This window comes from Gymnogyps californianus, chromosome 7 (assembly GCF_018139145.2).
Source record: "Gymnogyps californianus isolate 813 chromosome 7, ASM1813914v2, whole genome shotgun sequence".
Lineage (NCBI taxonomy): Eukaryota > Metazoa > Chordata > Aves > Accipitriformes > Cathartidae > Gymnogyps > Gymnogyps californianus.
The window spans coordinates 8,542,884-8,559,853 of NC_059477.1; the positions used below are offsets into that span (position 1 = coordinate 8,542,884).

General features: G+C 37.1%; 1 protein-coding gene across 7 annotated transcripts in view; it reads left to right on the forward strand.

Annotated features, from left to right (window-relative positions):
* GULP1 (GULP PTB domain containing engulfment adaptor 1) overlaps positions 1-16,088 on the forward strand; it is a 168,534-nt gene extending 152,446 nt beyond the window's left edge. For 5 of the 7 annotated variants that reach the window (XM_050900021.1, XM_050900027.1, XM_050900024.1 and 2 more), the window contains 3 exons: positions 674-812; positions 7,779-7,873; positions 15,779-16,088. In XM_050900021.1, the coding sequence (XP_050755978.1) occupies positions 674-812; positions 7,779-7,873; positions 15,779-15,850 (306 nt within the window). In that variant the 3' untranslated portion in view covers positions 15,851-16,088. Of the gene's footprint in view, positions 1-673; positions 813-1,302; positions 1,415-7,778; positions 7,874-9,772; positions 9,784-15,778 lie in introns of those variants that run through there. The other 2 variants (XM_050900025.1, XM_050900026.1) reach the window with 2 other exon arrangements.
* Positions 16,089-16,970: the final 882 nt, after the last annotated feature.

Sequence of the window (16,970 nt, forward strand, 5' to 3'; positions counted from 1 at the left end):
CGTTGTAGTTGCTGAGTTTGGGGTTTCTGTGCTTATCCAGTGGTTTTTTTTGAACCCTTCCAAATTCCTGGGCCTTACTAATGAAATCTCTTCTCTTTCACGTTCAAGGATGAGAGTTTTATTTTGGATATTAATATTCAGCGTATTGCATGTCTAGGTTGTTACTTACGAAAAAATACATTTGAAGCTTTGATCACACCAGGTTTTTTAGGTTGTCAAATAGGTGATCATGTAAGGAAGAATTAGTAAACAAGAAGTATTGGGATTGTATCTTTTAATTTTAGCTACTCGTTCTGTGCATTCCAGAGCATAGCATATTGTTGTTGCAGTATTACCTTAAATGGGTCTTGCAAACATATCTGTATTCATACGTCTGCAATAGAGAACTGCTTGTCACCAGCTTTTTCAGGTTTAACTGTGATACATTTCTGGCTGTACCAGATGGACTGAAAATGGAAAAATTACAACGCTGCTTATGTATTGGAGAGTTTTAGCATGTCTCAGACTCTGAACTGCAAATGCCATTTGCTTGGTGTCAGGAGCTGTTTTTTGCATGCTGATGGTTATTTTTAACTTTTTTGAAAATGTGGCTCTTATCTGCATGCTGAAGAATTCAGTATTGTGATCTTTTTCGTGTGAAATATTGCCCTAATATTTATTGTCCTTATTGTAGGCAGGCAGTGTGACACCTAAATCACCCTCCACTGACATCTTTGATATGGTTCCCTTTTCTCCCATATCCCCTCAGTCATCAACACCTACTCGCAATGGTACACAGCCTCCTCCAGTACCCAGTAGATCTACAGAGATCAGTAAGTTTTGTAACAACTGACCTAATTTTTGCTTACATTATATTTTTTTAATAAAGCATCTTTAAAGACTTAGTACATTTTGCATGAAAAGCCAAATATAGTTTTTGTAAATTGCATTCAATAATGCCATTTCATTTTTATACCATCTTCCCAAAGTCATTGATGTTGCTGCCAAGTTACGTTATGAACAAACTTATTTACTTGCTGAAACTATCATATAAACAGTTTGAAGGAGTTTGGTTGGGGATTTTAACTTGGCTTTTCTTTTACAGTATCTTTTTTATACTTACTTCAAGAAAGACTTTTACTTCCTGTTAGTTCTTTCCTTGTCAAGCCACAGTTGTAGCATCTAAAGCCTACATTTCTGGGGAAGACAGCAGGTGGAGTAAGTATGGTGACGATGATGCAGAAGGGAGAGCTGAAGAAATCCCTCAAGATGTAGACTGTCTTGGAATGCTATTTTTAATACTACTTTTCATATCATCTACAGCTTTGTTTTTCAGTTATAGTTGATGAACCTCTCCAGATCTGTGAACCACTCCTAAAAGATCTTCAAAAGATGATTAACAATAGCAATTTTATTTTCCAAAGGCTTGAAGGCAGCTAGGGTAAGGTTCTTGGCTTCACTGGAAATCTTTTAGGAGTCCACAAAGTATTTTTAAAAGCTTTGGCAATCCCTTGGGGGAGAGGAGAGCGGAGCATACACAAGCAATGTTAGGGGTTGTAGAAATACCAGTCTGTGCGTAGTATCTTCTATTTCCGATGCCTGTTTTAGTATGGATAAGGAACATTAATGTTACTGCCTGCCACCATATAAAACCACATTTGAAGGGTTTGTGCCTGTTTTGGGGAGTGGTGCTAGTATGTAGAATTTTCGGGTATGAATGAGAGCTGTGCACAATTATAAAAATGCGCTGTAAAGCTTAAGTCAGTGACTGTCTTCTCCAATACCATATCCTACACACCTTTCGGTTCCATTGCTCAGAATGACTGTCACCCTCTAAAGAGAAAGTAGATGTTGAGGCTATTGATCAATAAAAAAATCTGTTCTTTTTTAAGAGAAGATTTTAAATGAACTTAGATGAATTTCTATGGGTTTCTCAAAGCATATATTAACAGAATTTAAAGCTACTCCATTAAGAATAGTTAATATTAACTATTCTTAAATGACTTAAAAGAATATTAGAATATTCTAATAGAATTTTAGAATAGAACTGTTCTATTAAGAGAATTTTTACGGCTTTGTAAAGAACAACAAAAAAATAATTGAGACACCCCCTCCAAGAACTCCTGTTGTGTTTTCAGGTTTGTTCCTCTGAAACTACAGACAATTCCATAAAATTGATCTCAATGTGCATATCCAGCTTCAAAAATAGTAACTTGAATTGAATTACAGGACAAGATTTTTTTTTTCCAGCTATTGTCCTACCTCGGTTCCGTTGAAATTGCGGCTAGAAATCTTGTGGGAGGCAGCGCTCAATGCTGAGTGGTCTTGAGAATTCCAGCTATGTAGGTTTTGTAGTTGTTTAATCAGTGGGTTTTGTCATATAGAAAATACTACAAATAAGTTATTCAGTGATATGTACTGTTTACAATAGTTGTTTCTTCTGCACTTCATTCATTTGCATTAAATTAAGATGATGTAGTTCGGAGACGTGGCAGTCGGTGTCTGTTAATTCTTTGTGCTCCTCAGTGTGCCATGCTTCAAAGAGAGATTACAGAAGTACGTCATAGTCTTTATACTTTTGATCCCTGCTCTTTCAGTCTACATCATGGTACTTTATATGTTGAAAATTGTTGCATTCATCAGCTATTAACACACTTTGGCATATTTCAAAAGTGTAATTTGAAACAGAAGAGGAATATTTTATGATCAAACAAGGACTTACTGTCTTAGATGAGAAAGTTCAGATCCCATAAGAACCCAATTCAAGCTGTGTAATGTTACATTACTATAATAATGTACAATAATACGTTGTTTTATATGGTGTTATTGCTGCCAGTGCAAGCAAGCTGGCATTTCTTTCTACAATACAAGTCAGATAGGTGGCAACCAAGAGGAGCTGATGTTTGGAGTCTCCCATTTTCTGAGGTCATCCTTTTATGTTCTTATCTCTACTTTCTTTGTCACTGCACTTGAGCGTTTTTTTTTCCATTGCTTTTGATGAAGTTACGGGGTGATTTTGTTGGATTTTGTATTTTTTATAACTTTCCCCTTTATCACGTTCAGTAGTAAACAAGGAGAAAGATAAGGATACGCCATCTTTTTGCTAGTGTCAGCCTTAGTTGCTCTGTTTGTCTAAGTGAGGTTCATCTGCCTGTTACCTAGGGATGGCACTTGTGCTGCTCAAGCAAAATGTGCTTTTAAAAGCCAAAGCTCATCTTACTCATCAACTGGCCAGTTTGACAAATCACCCCAGAATAACACTGCACAGGAAAGACAGGTCCCGTATGCAGGAAACTGGTAATGATACCAAGCACTTTGGATTCCTCCAAGACCAAGAGCTTCATAGGTTATAGATAATTGGCACCAGGATGACAGTTCAGCTTTTCATAGAGAGAAATGCCTAGACTTAGAATTTTGCTTGCTAGCTCTTTTTTGGATAGTTTCCCCAGCAAAAATTGGGGGGTTAGAAATTATATCTTTTGCTTTGACTAGCTGGCAGTATGTAGTTCAAGAAACCCAGCATTCTAATACTGGAAGAGTGCAACACAGACCTTTTCTTGGAAAGGTGGTTATCTCCAAAGCATTTAAGCTTTAAAAAAGGGCGAAGATTCTTGAAATTTTGAGTTCTTATTCAGCAGTATACCAATATGGCTTCTCAGTAAATGTCTGCTCACTACTGGGTATATCAGTGATAGCAAACAGATTGTTTTTACCTATGTTAAAGGAGAAAATTGCATGATTTTTGGACAGGAAGTTGCAGGTTGGACAAATACGTGGTGTATCTTTAGGTAATAATTGCAAAAAAAGTGATTCTTTCAAAAACAAAAGCCCTTTCCAGAATTGTATTTCTACTCAAAATGTTGCTGAGAAATATTTCTTTCAACACTAATTTTGCAGTAACCAGCTTTCAGGCTAAACATAAACATTGCAGCCCAGTATAGTAATTGCTTAATTGAACAATTGACCAATGCATCGTTAATGCAACCAAAAATGCAATGTTAAAAACCATGCTGCTGCTTCCTCATGGAGTCCGGGATTGCAAATGTTCTTGTAAGTTATCTTAAAGGACAGAATTAATTTATTAATTTTAATTAATTAAAGGAGGAATTAATTTATGTGTTTCTTGTTGGCACAGCCTTATTGTCATATCTCAGAAAAGAACTGGAGAGGAACATTCTCTATCGAATTATTCAACATTTATTTCACTCAAATGCATCTTGAACGATCCAAGGTCACAACTGGGAGATGTAGAAATCTGCTCCAAGATGCTATCTTTCCAGAGATATTTAAGAGTATGCTGTCAGGATAATAGTGGAACCATTTTTTATGCTGTAATAATTCCAAAAGAAAAAAATATGGAGTAGCCTGCAGCTAAGGGAAAGGCTTCCTGGACTTCACTACCTCAGTTTATTCCAAATATTTTCTTGGGTGCTTGTCTTCAGTGTGACTGAAGTGATTAATTTTTATTTGTCATCACAGCTGCTCCAGGACATCTGGGGAAAGCATATATCAGCATAACTCTGTGCCTGGATGATAGCTAAGGTAAAGAAGATTGGTATGCAAATGCACCAGAAAAGCCAAATATTTGTAGTTTTGTTTAGTGATTGCTAGTTTTGAGTTTATTACAGAGTGCCAGTTGCTACTCTCCAGTATTACATCTTTCTTATTCTGAATGTCAGATAGGTCACAGAAACAAGAATTTATTACCTGTTCATGTCTTTCTGTGGTTTGAGTTGCGGATGTAAACCATCAGCGTTTCATGGTTTTGAATTTGTTGGTCGATTTCCCAAGCTGTGAATTTATTTCCATCCAGAGAGGAGTGGGAAAGGGAAAGGAAATTATATGTGCTGTTTGAAAGGATCATTTTCAAAGGCTTACTGGTTGCTGTGTATTGGAGAAAGAAATGCCTGTCTGTGCTACAATTACTTTAGGGAGTGTGCCAGGCAAGATATTCTTGTTACAGTTAATCTTCATGCAAATACTCTAGCCTGAAATAAAAAATTACTGATTTATCCCATCTCTGCTAAAAAGGAGCCCCCCTGTGAACAGTGGAGTGAACGCTAGCAGATAAGCTTATGGAGATCCTATACAATAATAGTGCAGCTCTGCATTGACTAAATTTTAGTATTCGTCCAGTTTCCACATGTTCTTCAGCTTCTGTTCAAAAGAGAAATACTGATGATGCTATTGAAAATATTTCACGGAACTTTATCCCTCCCTGACTCTTAGCAGTGCAATCTCTCATGTAACCCACAAATTTTAAATGCAGAAAAGCAGTTGTACTATGGACTTTTTCAGCTGGTTTACTGAAATGGTTAGCAAGTCATAACAGAGATAGTTTCCAAAATAATAATTTTTCCTGGAAACTCGGCTTGGAAGTTCTTCTCTATTTTGAATTTGATTCCGTACAGGGTTTATTAGGCTCTGTCACTTAGAGTAAGTTACACTGGTTAATTTTAAAGTCTACCTTGAATAGCAATATAAATGAAGTAATCCTTCACCTGAAGGCAGGTGACATTAAAGGAGCTAAAGCTTCTGCCATTCTCCTGCTAATGAGCTCAGAAGTGCTGTCATTAATAAAAGCCCAATAATAAGTCATGGATAATATCCACAATAGTGTACAAAATACTTGCTTTCAAAAATAGTGATAAGTCATGTTTCAGTACTAAGAAATGCAAGAGTTGTGTTCTTTACTGTTTTTTCCTAAATACATTCCTTGAATGTTTGCTAAGGCTTGGTGTTGAAACTGGCTGCTTTTAGCTGTCTGACCACACAGAAAACTGTCAGCTCCTTTTAAGGGTAAGAAGAACCTATGGACAAGGCAGGGGGGGTGGGGAGAAAAAGAAAATGGATGTATATAATGAACAAATAGACTTACGAGGAGCATAAAGCATAATCACTTTTTGCCCAGTAGAGGTTAGATTGAAAGTCAAAGCTGCTACACATCTGAAGGTTACTTGGTAGGAACATTGGAACATGTAAGGACACTGGTTATACTGGAGCAGACTCATTTTGGCTGTGAAAGAGGCAAGGGACGAGGTAGATCCTAATTTTTACATTAGATTATCCTAGTTGAAGTCTCTTTTGCATGCAGGTGGTCTGCCTCTGCCAGGAAAGACTAGATTTTTTTTTTTTTTTTTTTTTTTTTTGGCTCAAGTGGGCTTTTGGAATAAGGCTCTCCGATCTGGGCCATCTCCTGGTCCCATGTGACAGTTTGTAGCTGTTTAGCTACAGTTTTTGAAATACATAATTAATGAAGTTCCTGCTTGTTTCTGTACTTTATTATGGGAGTGAATGCTGGTAGCTGCTGATTATTTAAAATGCCTGTTGTGCAGCCTGATAACACCTAATTGATCAGGTCAAAACCCATGGAGACTGCCATGCACAATAAATGTTGAAGAGCCTAGACAAGTACAGGTCTAAAATTCTGACTCCAGGGATGCCAAAACAAAGACATCTATTTAGCTATATGCACATGCTTCAGCATTGATAGTATGACTGGTAACACTGCAACATGGCTTTTGGGTCAAGCAGTCAGTTGTCAGCTTCCATATCTTGGATGTTAAGGGTAAAATTTTGTGCGTAACCAGAAAACTAGCTGTCATTTCAAAGATACTAATGGCCCCTTTTACTCTCATGCTCTTAGGCTAACATTGTTTTAAGGTAGGTAGTATGCTTACCAGGTTTCTTGCTGGACAACCATGAAAGTTAGGAGATAGGATATGGTTTTAATTTTAATCAGTGTGGTTGGGTTGGGTTAGCAAAACTATTTTCTTACTGCTTTAGTTCAACCCAATGTGGGATAGAAAAAGTCTGTATAGATGGCACCATTACATGTAGAGAAAAAAAAATCCCATTACTGAGAAGGAAAGAAACCACAAACAACACCAAAAAAGTAAACCCAAAATATTTGGGCTGTCAGAAGTGAAGAACTAGCATTACACTGTTCTAATAAGAAAAAAAAAAGTATTGGAGATGTTTCTTCTTGTCCAGACAAAAAAGAAACAAACAAACAAAAAACCCCTGACCACTAGAAAGCATACTACAGTTAAGAAAAAGTAAGAAACTGTATGGTATTGAAAGAGGGAAATTTGCGTTCTATTTATGGATCCAGATTTAGTGGAATTTTAGGGTAAGTGACCTTTCATGCTCCTATGCTTTTTTCATTCTTTCTTTCTTGACTTGATCTTATCCAAGATTTTAAAACCCTGACAATTAGTTTTAGTTACTACCAGCTGTGCATTGAGGAACTCAATCAAATGAAGGCCTTACCTTACCTTCCGTGACTAAGAGTAGTTGCTTGTCCTTACAAAGACATCCTTAATCTGATGGTGAGAAGTGGCAGACAGGGGACATGAAGGCTAGTTTGTTTGCAAGAATATGTTTCTGACATAATATTAAGATGAAATTTGACAACTGATGTCCTCCCTCCTCATTTATGAAACTCCTTCTACACGTGGATTCCAGAGTGCACTTCAGTAGGAGATGCCCTCTTCAAATTGCAACTTCTTCTCATCAGATCCCTAAAATTCCTCTAGAAGGCACAAGCATTAATGAAAGCTACATTGAGGCTTAAACAGAAGTTGATGCTGTTCTTGGAAAAGTATTTGAGTCTTAAACTTTGGAAAACTACTCAAGATCTGGCTTTCAAATTTGGATGTTAGAAGTTGTGGTTAATCAGTTGCATATCTGGAGGTGCTATTATTCAGCTTGTAAGGAGACATAAACTGACTTTTTCAAAGCACTGTTATTGTAGCTCATACCTTTTCTCTCAGTCACTCACTTTTCTGTTGTTCCAGAGAGAGACCTTTTTGGAGCAGAACCTTTTGACCCTTTTAGCTGCGGAGCAGGAGATTTCCCTCCAGACATTCAGTCCAAACTAGATGAGATGCAGGTAACTACTGAGTTATCAATTATGCAGTTTTCTATGGCTGTATGACTATTCTTGAAATACATGTTTACAGTATTCTGAAAATGTATTCCAGCCTGCATAGACAAATACGTAGGAAAAAAACCTATTTCTGACTATTCCTTTTGTAAGTATATCTCATGGTCTTTGAGTTGGAGTTTGAATTTCCCTGAAGATCCTTACATGGTATTACTATGAACACCTGCAGTAGTTCAGGGTTTCTCAGCAGTGCAATCAAAATGGATACTGCTACTCCTGCCTCGGAAGGGACTGAGCGAGCTGAAAAAGAAAGCTGAGGCGAGAGCCCTACAGATACACTGATCTTGTTACTCTTCAGTTCCAGCAATCACCACCATCCCAGTATACCCTCATCTTTCCCTCAGTGGTTTTTCATAGCATTGGCATAGGCAAAGTAGGTGCTTAAGGGGCCATGGCAATTTTCTGCTGCCTTTAAAAACAGCTGTATTTGACTGTGGCGCTCTGGGACAATTAAAACTGATGTGTTTTTATCAGAAAATGTTTGTTGATTCTGAAACACTCAACAGTATCTGTTCAGTTATTGACCCCATTTTGAAGCAATTCTAGGAGAAAGCCTTCAAGTTTTGGAATAAATCACTCTTCAGTCAGACTTTCCAAACTGCTAGTTCCTTGCCAGCTTGCTTATCTGTTTTTTTTTCAGCAGCCTGCCAGCAAAACAGAAGGCTGAAAATACTGGGAACTTGAATTTCTAGGATCTTGGCTCCTCAGCAGAAAGCATTCCCAGGGCTTCAAGCCCTCTTGTATCTCAAGAGCCCACAGAGTCCAAGAGAGCTAGCTCTCGGGCTCCTTCAGTTCCTCTCTTCTGCCTGGAGAGCAGCAGAAACATTTCAAAATGGCTGAAATAAGATTTAAATACTGTTTAATTTTCCTGAGTAAAATTTTTTAATTGCTGTTCATTGTGAAATTTTATTTTCCATGTCAGTTTAGGATGGTGCCACTGACAAACTGCACTCACTGTGAAGTAAGACATTTAGGTTCTTGCTCACCTGTACTCCGGCCCATATAATTTCAGACAGCAGCTAAAAGCCAAAACTGGCTTCTTTGCAATTCCAGTAAAAATGCTTGTGTTTTGTGAATACTGTAATGTTGTTACCAAGCCCTTTAGCACAAAAAGCAAATCTTTTCGCACCTCACATTGATATATATCAATGTTTCCATTGTGTATAGCCCATTTTAGGAAAAAGTATACTGTAGCGTCTGTGGCTGCTAGGAAGAATCCTATGAAAATACTTAAATGTCACACACTAAGAGTTCTTATCACAGGTAATGTTTTGACAAAATTTTGAATTGTTAGCATGTAAGGCTGCAAAGTGCTATCACCTCATAAAACATCAGTGAATGGAACAGTAGAAATCTGTATCAAAGATTTTTGAAGTCATAAAATGAAAAACTCATATTGTTGTTTGTACTCTCTTGACCTAAAAAAGCAGACAACCAACCAATAACAAACCCCCCAGACCTTACGGCGGTACTATGTCCTATTGCAAAGAATATTGCATTGGTCGGTTATTCCCCCCTGCACATACAGGTTTTGTTTTTTCCAACTTTTTTGTATGCTTTATAAACTAGTCTCACAGTTAGAGTCTAACACATCAATCTTAGCATACCCTGACATTTCCACTGAAAATTAATTGGTGGGTCTTTATGTAGGCACAAAACTTGTTCATGTATACTCCAATTGAGAACAAGTGTAAAGCTGACAGGGTGTGGAAAAAAAAAATATTCTAACTTTGGCCAAAGCAAAAGCTATGTGCAGTTATTTTACTAGGTGGCTGGTGCAAAATACAGATTGAAACATTTTTCCTAATATCTCTTTTATCTTCTTGTGCTTTCCTGGGTGCCTAGCGTCAGCGATGGTTGGTATATCATATTTTAATAATGGTATTTAAAGCATTTACAATTGAAGTGTGCATGTGTTCATGTCTGGTGTTTTTATTTCCATGTATATGTTTGTGTATATATATATATAAACGTTTAAGATTTATATTTTATATATACAACTCTAAGTCAGGGCCATTTTAATTTTTAGGGGCCTACAATTTTTAAGGTAGGGACAGCTAATTTTAGTTTTCTTTAGTCTGTCTTAGCTGCTAATACTAAGCCTTTGTTTTCATTGCTGTTTGTTTTCCATGTGTACTAGTGAAATCTCCAGTTTTCATTATCGAATTGTCATTAGTGAAATGGGTTAAGCAAAACCTTTGATACATAGATTTTTGTGTTAGTACAATCACATCTGTGAATATGTTTTTATTTGGAAGTCATTATTTAAAAACTTGCAATGAGCAGAAGATAGCTGCGCTAGAAGTCAATGGTTGTTAGACACACAGCCTATAAGAAGGAAGGTGAAATGGACGCTACAAAAGGTAAAAGCACAGAACGTGTAATGTGCTGTGGGAAATCTAATGTTAAGAAACGTGAAAGAAAAATGTGGGCTTCTTTCCTTCTCTGGAATGCAAAGTGGAGTAGTCTGTTATCTTCACATTATGAAAGTACAGCCTGAGTTTCAGTAAATATGTATTCCATTAAATATACAAAGGTAAGTTGTTTATGAACACGTGTAATAGTTCAAAATATAAACTTATTCTGAGAGGATATTAAATACAGCTTATCCTACGCTCACAGTGGCAAGCAAGCTGCCTCGGCGCCAGCCAGTGACAGCCTGGTTGGAGCAGCTCAGTCCAGACTCTCTTACCCTATTTCTCGTGTAGAGCTATGTCGGGTGCCTCGGCAAACGTGCCCCAGTCTGCAGAAAAGCTATCTCGGCGTATGTGTGCGTTGGAAGGTGATGTGTAAGCAAAGTGGGAGAGGAAAGCACAGCAGAAGAGGTGTTGGAGAATAAACTCTTAAGTAGTGGGTGCTTTTCCTTTGCATCTGATATTCTGAACTAAATGAGATCAGATAAAGTTCCCTGACCTCTGGGGGAACACTTTTATGTTTAAACTTTAGCGAGGATCCAGATTTCACACTTAAGCTCTTTCTGTTCCATTTCTCAGTCCAATCTCTGTTGATCTTTTTGGAGAGCTCAAAACTCAAACATGTGCGGAGATGTGACTTTCACAGCTCAGGCCTCTCTCTGATGACTATCCAACCTCCTGTTTCCCCCCACCCTTATGCTGAAACATATTTTCATCTTCTCTATTTTGACTGTATCCAGACATTAATAAAATGAATCTGTCTATTTTCCCAGAAATCTTGCAGCGAGGGGAAGTTTCCCTGGATCATGAATCATACCAGCAACAGCTGCTATAATTTATTAAAATCTCAAGGTAGTTAATATCATAAAGCTTCCAGGAGCTGCAAGCCATTCTCCCTGCGTGCCCTGAAGCAGTCAGTAGGCTTGTCGTCTTTCCGTCTGAAATAAGTTATGCTCAGCCCTCTAAATTATCTTTGCAGAAACATGTAAATTTATCATTGGTTCATTGGGTTTGTGCTGACTTAATCTCATTGAGTGAAGTCACTGTGAAGTGATAAGTGAGTTAACCTCAGAGCCGTAAGGTTGACTTTGGCAAATTTATCTTGTGATAGAATGGAAGTTCTTTGTCTTTTACTGTTTACTGTTTTTAGCCAGAATAGCTCATATCACCTTATAGACACAAAAAAAGCGGGAGTTTTGGAAGAGGGATTGGTTTTGGGTTACTTTTTCTAGTGAAAACAAGTTTTGCTCCTCTCTTTAAGAGACCAATCACATCCTTTAGTACAATATCATTATTTTTCTGTGTAACTAAGATGTTCAGTCCTTGTGTTAAATCGCCTTGAAAGTAAAAAAGTTACCTGACACTGTCATCGTGGGGATATGAACACAGAAGCAAGGCACAATATAGATGCACACTTCATAGCCCTTCTTGTTTCCACTCCTGTCCAGTACCAGGGGATGGCCTTTTTCTGCATTCCCTGAAAATCAGCAGATTTGAGAGATTTTCTGACACGAGGAGTTACTGTTTCCTGAACGTTTAAAGTACAGGAAGCCGTAGCACACATGTTTTTTAATGAACAGGCAGTGTGTTATGCTAAGAACACACATTATTGGAAGCTGAAATGTCTGGATTTCACAAGGCAAAATATTTTAAACGCTGTGTATTGAAATTAATGATGCGTTTTTTATACATATAGTATATAATGTGTACCAAGTGCTGACTATATATGTCACTTTTAAAGAAAAAATATTCTGCCTGACACATTGAGTTTATTAGAAAAAGATAAAAACAAATCATAATTTATAATCTGCTCAGTCATTCCAAGTGACATCATTATTATTGCAGCTGCGAATGCTGGGTTTTGGAGTTGGAGAGTCAAAAGTAGGCATCTGCTGTATGATGGATACTATAATAATTATACAGCAGCTTCAAGTAGGGCCCATAAGACTTGAGGGACGTATGCAGTTCAGGTGTATATATAAACTGTGTTCCTGAAAGCGGACATAAAGCTCACAGTGTTCTGCATTGCTGTGAGAACTACAGCATAGGATACTTATTCTATTACCTGCATTAATCACAGTTCAACTGTGTCTGGACGTAAAGGAGAATCTTTTCTTAAAACCTTGTCTTCCCACAGCTTGCTTGACTACAGCTGATTGGAATTTTTTTAAATTATATTGTATATTTGCCAAAGTGTAGTTTTGGAGATTCCAAAAATTATTTAAGAATTTGGAGTTATTTTGCAAAACTTGAGGGATTAGGAATGGAGATGGCTGTGGGAGATCTGAAGTCCGTGCTTTCCTGATCTTTGGAAATTTGGTTGCAGTCACTTTGCCAAAGAGTCTGCTGGATGAGGATATTCTGATTTTTTTTTTTTTCCCCCCTTTTGAGGGCTGCATTTAATTTAATGGGAATATTGGTCGAGATCATACAGCTTTCTTTGATTTATACTCCTACACACTTCTTGTCCTCCACTTAAATATTCATGAAGAAAAAAATCTGGATTTTACATTCTTTTAAAATCTGAAAGATGCCCAGATGGCTATCTAGATTGCCTTGATGTCCTCTTTGTTGTTGGGCTTTTTTGACCCTGTGGTTGGCACGGAAGTTTGAGCCTACTAGTAACTGTAGTATCTGACATGTGGTGATAGTGGGGTTTGTGTGATTTAACAGGTGAACATTGAAATGTCATGTTCCTCTTACAGACAGCTATGTGCATGAGCCACTTTTAAGTACACATGTGTTAACACTGCAGTTTCTGGCACTGTAGTAGTAGGTTTTACTTCCTGATCAGTTCTGCCTGTCATAGAAGCTGGGTTCTCAGGTATGCAACTGATAACAGCACCTGGCAACCACATCGCTGTTTTCTTTTGGAACAGACAATAGTTCATTACGGTAATAAAGTTAAAAGGCTTTTTAAAGAATTATACATATAGTGCAGCAGTCTCTTAATGCATTAACATCGATCACATTGCAAATATGTGAAAATGTGATTGTTTTAAATGCAAAGTGTCACAGCTTAAAAGAGGAGGAGGAGGACTAAATGGGGGGAAAGTGGTCTGCAGTGAAGTCGCAGAAGGAAAGGTCAAGGAGACCACTGTTCTTCAAGAAAGTAGAAATAGTTCAAAGTAAAGTCATAGCAAACACAAGCTAAGTGATAAGTGACAAAATAATCAGTTTGTATGGAATAAAACAAAAATTAAAAACCCCACATGATCAACATAAGAGCAGTGAGATGTGTGCGCTTCCAAAATGCATAATCTGATTTGCTCTTAGCTAGCCAGAAAAAGGGCATTGGAAGTGCAACTACGTGAGACACCAAAAAACAGTGCTTAAAAGAGCATGCAGGACACGCATGGGATGCGTGTTCGGTGAAAGGGCGCTCTGGATTGCTAAGAATGAACCTGCTTGTCCTTGTTAAACCAGGTGCTGTAGCTTTTCTACTATTGCAGCTTTATCAAGCGTCCTCAGGTTGAAATACAAACTATCCCTTTTACAACTTCAAACCTGGAAGCAGCCTTTAAATACTTTAAAAGATTAGCATTTTAGACACACTGTAACTGAGGGGTTTACAATTTAACAGGCTAGACTGTAGGCTAATTCTCCTTCTGTGTAAGCAGTCCTCCTTTGACTGCAGTTCCATCAATTAGTAGTATCCTTTGGGTAGATGAACAATGTCTGTTTATAACAGGATGTGTTTGACTTGGAACTTCAGATACTGTTTGCTTGAAATATCTTTTGCATTGAATGCTCTTCCTGCTAGCTCTTTGAAAATACAGAGCGGGGGGTGAAATGAAAGACACCAGTGAGCTTTGGCAGCACCGTATCACCCAGGTAGGGCAAGCTGGGTAGCACAGTTGGAGAAGGTTTACACCACAGTACTGGTGCTGGCTCATCATCTCATAGTATGGTTCTGCCTTTAGGAAAACTCAAATTTTACTTGGAAAATCTCAGATCATTTAGTAACTATTGCCAGGAAGTTTATTCTGTTTCTCAGCATTACTCTTCTGATGGCAGTACCTGGTGGGGTTATTAAATATTCATACGCTTTTAAAATTCTAGCCTGTGGTTTAAATTTGTTTGAAATTAAGCTGGTTTTGACTTGGACTTTATCTTTTAAAACCAGAAGGTATGCTCTTGAGGTACTGCTCTGCATTATGAGAAAAGGCTTGAGTTTATGCCTAAGCCCAATACAGATTGCTTTACAAAAAAGATTTATTTTGTTTACAAGATGTTTGCTTCATGAAAGCACATATTATTGATTTCATAGCATACGATTGGCGTTCTCTAAGTGAACTGTATGTTAAGACAACACTGAACTGAACATTGTGACAGCTGCCACTGGAGTTGATGTTCTCACGGCTTTTCTATTCAGAGCCCTTGTTTCCAATTGCTTATAGCTTTATGGGACTTTCACCTACCAGACTGAAATTTTCTTGACTCAAAGGTGACTTTTCTCTTGAGGGTCAGGCCACAATTATTCAGCTTCTTTTAAAGCAAAAAGAGAAATGAAAACAAGAGCACTTTCGCTCTATTAAAAGTGCCGTTGTTATTTTAGAACTGGTGCAAGCTAAGTACATTCTGTAAACCAAACGCAGGTACTTGTAGAATGAATTTTGTTTCAATAGAGGGGGTGGTAGCATCTAGCTTATAACCATTTTTGTGTTTCTACTGGTCAAACTAATGTGAGTAAAAAGAGGAATTTTGGTCCCAACTTTTAAAGAAACTCTTTGTACTTTTTAAAGACCACTGTATTTTATTTCACTGAGTTAACATGCCTTTGAAATGCACAGTTTGTTCATTTGCAATAGAGAAGTATGATTTTATTTGCCTCTTTAGTGAAGCTCAGATGGCAGTAGGCTGTAAAGCATATACCTGTCAATTTAACTGCACAGGGAGCGATTCAGAGCAAACCTCTGAGATGTGGTTGAGTACTATACTTTTTGTTGGACTACTTCTAAGATAAGGGATTACTGGATGTAGGAGACACCTGGTATTAGTAACAATGTCCATGACTTCTCTGAATCTTTAAAGTGTAAATATAATAAACTCTTTGCTCACATAGCCCTAATCTTTCCTGCTTGTAAATCATGTTGAATTTTACTCAGGAGCAACATGGTGCAAGTCAAGCTTGTTTGTTTTTTCGATCAACCTATGTATATGAATATTCAATATTTTTATTCTATCATATTTTCTTCATTTTATATACATACTGTATTTCTTTTGTTGTACAAGATACATCCTTTTATAAGTTAACCACTAAGACTTACTAAAAATTGGCTGACCAAATAATGTAAATGTCTGTGAATTCACTCTGAAGTATCCTTATGGTTTATCTGCCTAAAGATAAGCCCAAATTTAGATGTTTTTAGAAAGAGAGCTTAATCCTCCAGAAATCACTTTCCTTTTTTTTTAACTATGTCTTGTTTCATTGCAGGAGGGGTTCAAAATGGGATTAACTCTTGAAGGCACAGTATTTTGTCTTGACCCACTAGACAGCAGGTGCTGATGCCAAGAAACTAAATGTGAAATTCCTACGCAGTGGTTTGGTTTTTTTTTTTTTAATTCTGAGTACTATTCACAAATATTATCCATGTGCCAAAAATTGCTTTTTCAACATGTAAACTCTTGTGAGGTTTGCTTCTGTAAAAATCCAACTTAGTTCCAGTCTTTCCCTGTACAAATGTAAAAAGTTGTGTTTCTTTATGAAATATGAATTAAATTACGCTGTTGTGTTTCTCTCTCTCTCACATTTTGGCCGGAGTTTACTATGCTTTATGACTATTAGCCTGGAGAAGTTCTTCAGAAAGTTCACACATACCTCTCTCTGTTTGCAGACGTGCAAGCATGATTTTTACATAATACTTTACCTGGCAGCATTTTGAAATTATGCTTTTAAGCCATTATTTAGTATTCAAGCAGTAAAATGATTAATATCTACTACAAAAAGTTCAAATTGCAGTGAAAAAGCAGAAAGTACTAACCATTAATATGTGCTTAAAAGGTAAATCTGGATGCTGTGTAATTGATTTCCATTACTGTGTATGGTTACTATGCTGTATATATGTTGTTATTAGTTTATAAAATCCAGAAGATTTTTAGGTCCTTAATTCATGTTTTAGAAACTAACAAATTGTTAGTATGCTAATTAGCGTTCAATGAGCATAGAAGAACTGTTAAATTGCAGAACGGACAAAGTAACTGCCCTTTGTTTTGATATTTTATAGCTGAACTGTAAAGTATGTAATTTGGAATTCATTACATGATAACCATAACTTAAAAAGAAGATTATGGTCTTGCATTTACTTAGGAATTTACATAATTTTGTGTATAAGCAGGCACTCTGTTTACGGGGCTCAATTCTGTAAGTTACTTTCAACACCTGAGTGTTTACAGTCAGGCTCTGTTGAGTATTTTTTTCACTGTCTGCTTTAATGTTACATGTCTTACTATAATTTTGAAGCTTGCTGCAAGAATTCAATGTAAGTTAGTAAGTCCTTCATACCCACTGGTTGTTCATGTTACAGAAATAACTGCACACCAAAATTTTCAGCTGCTAGTGAGTTGAACATGTCTATGCATACTCTTCATTAACCTTTAGCATAAGCAATAAAATACCATCTTAAACC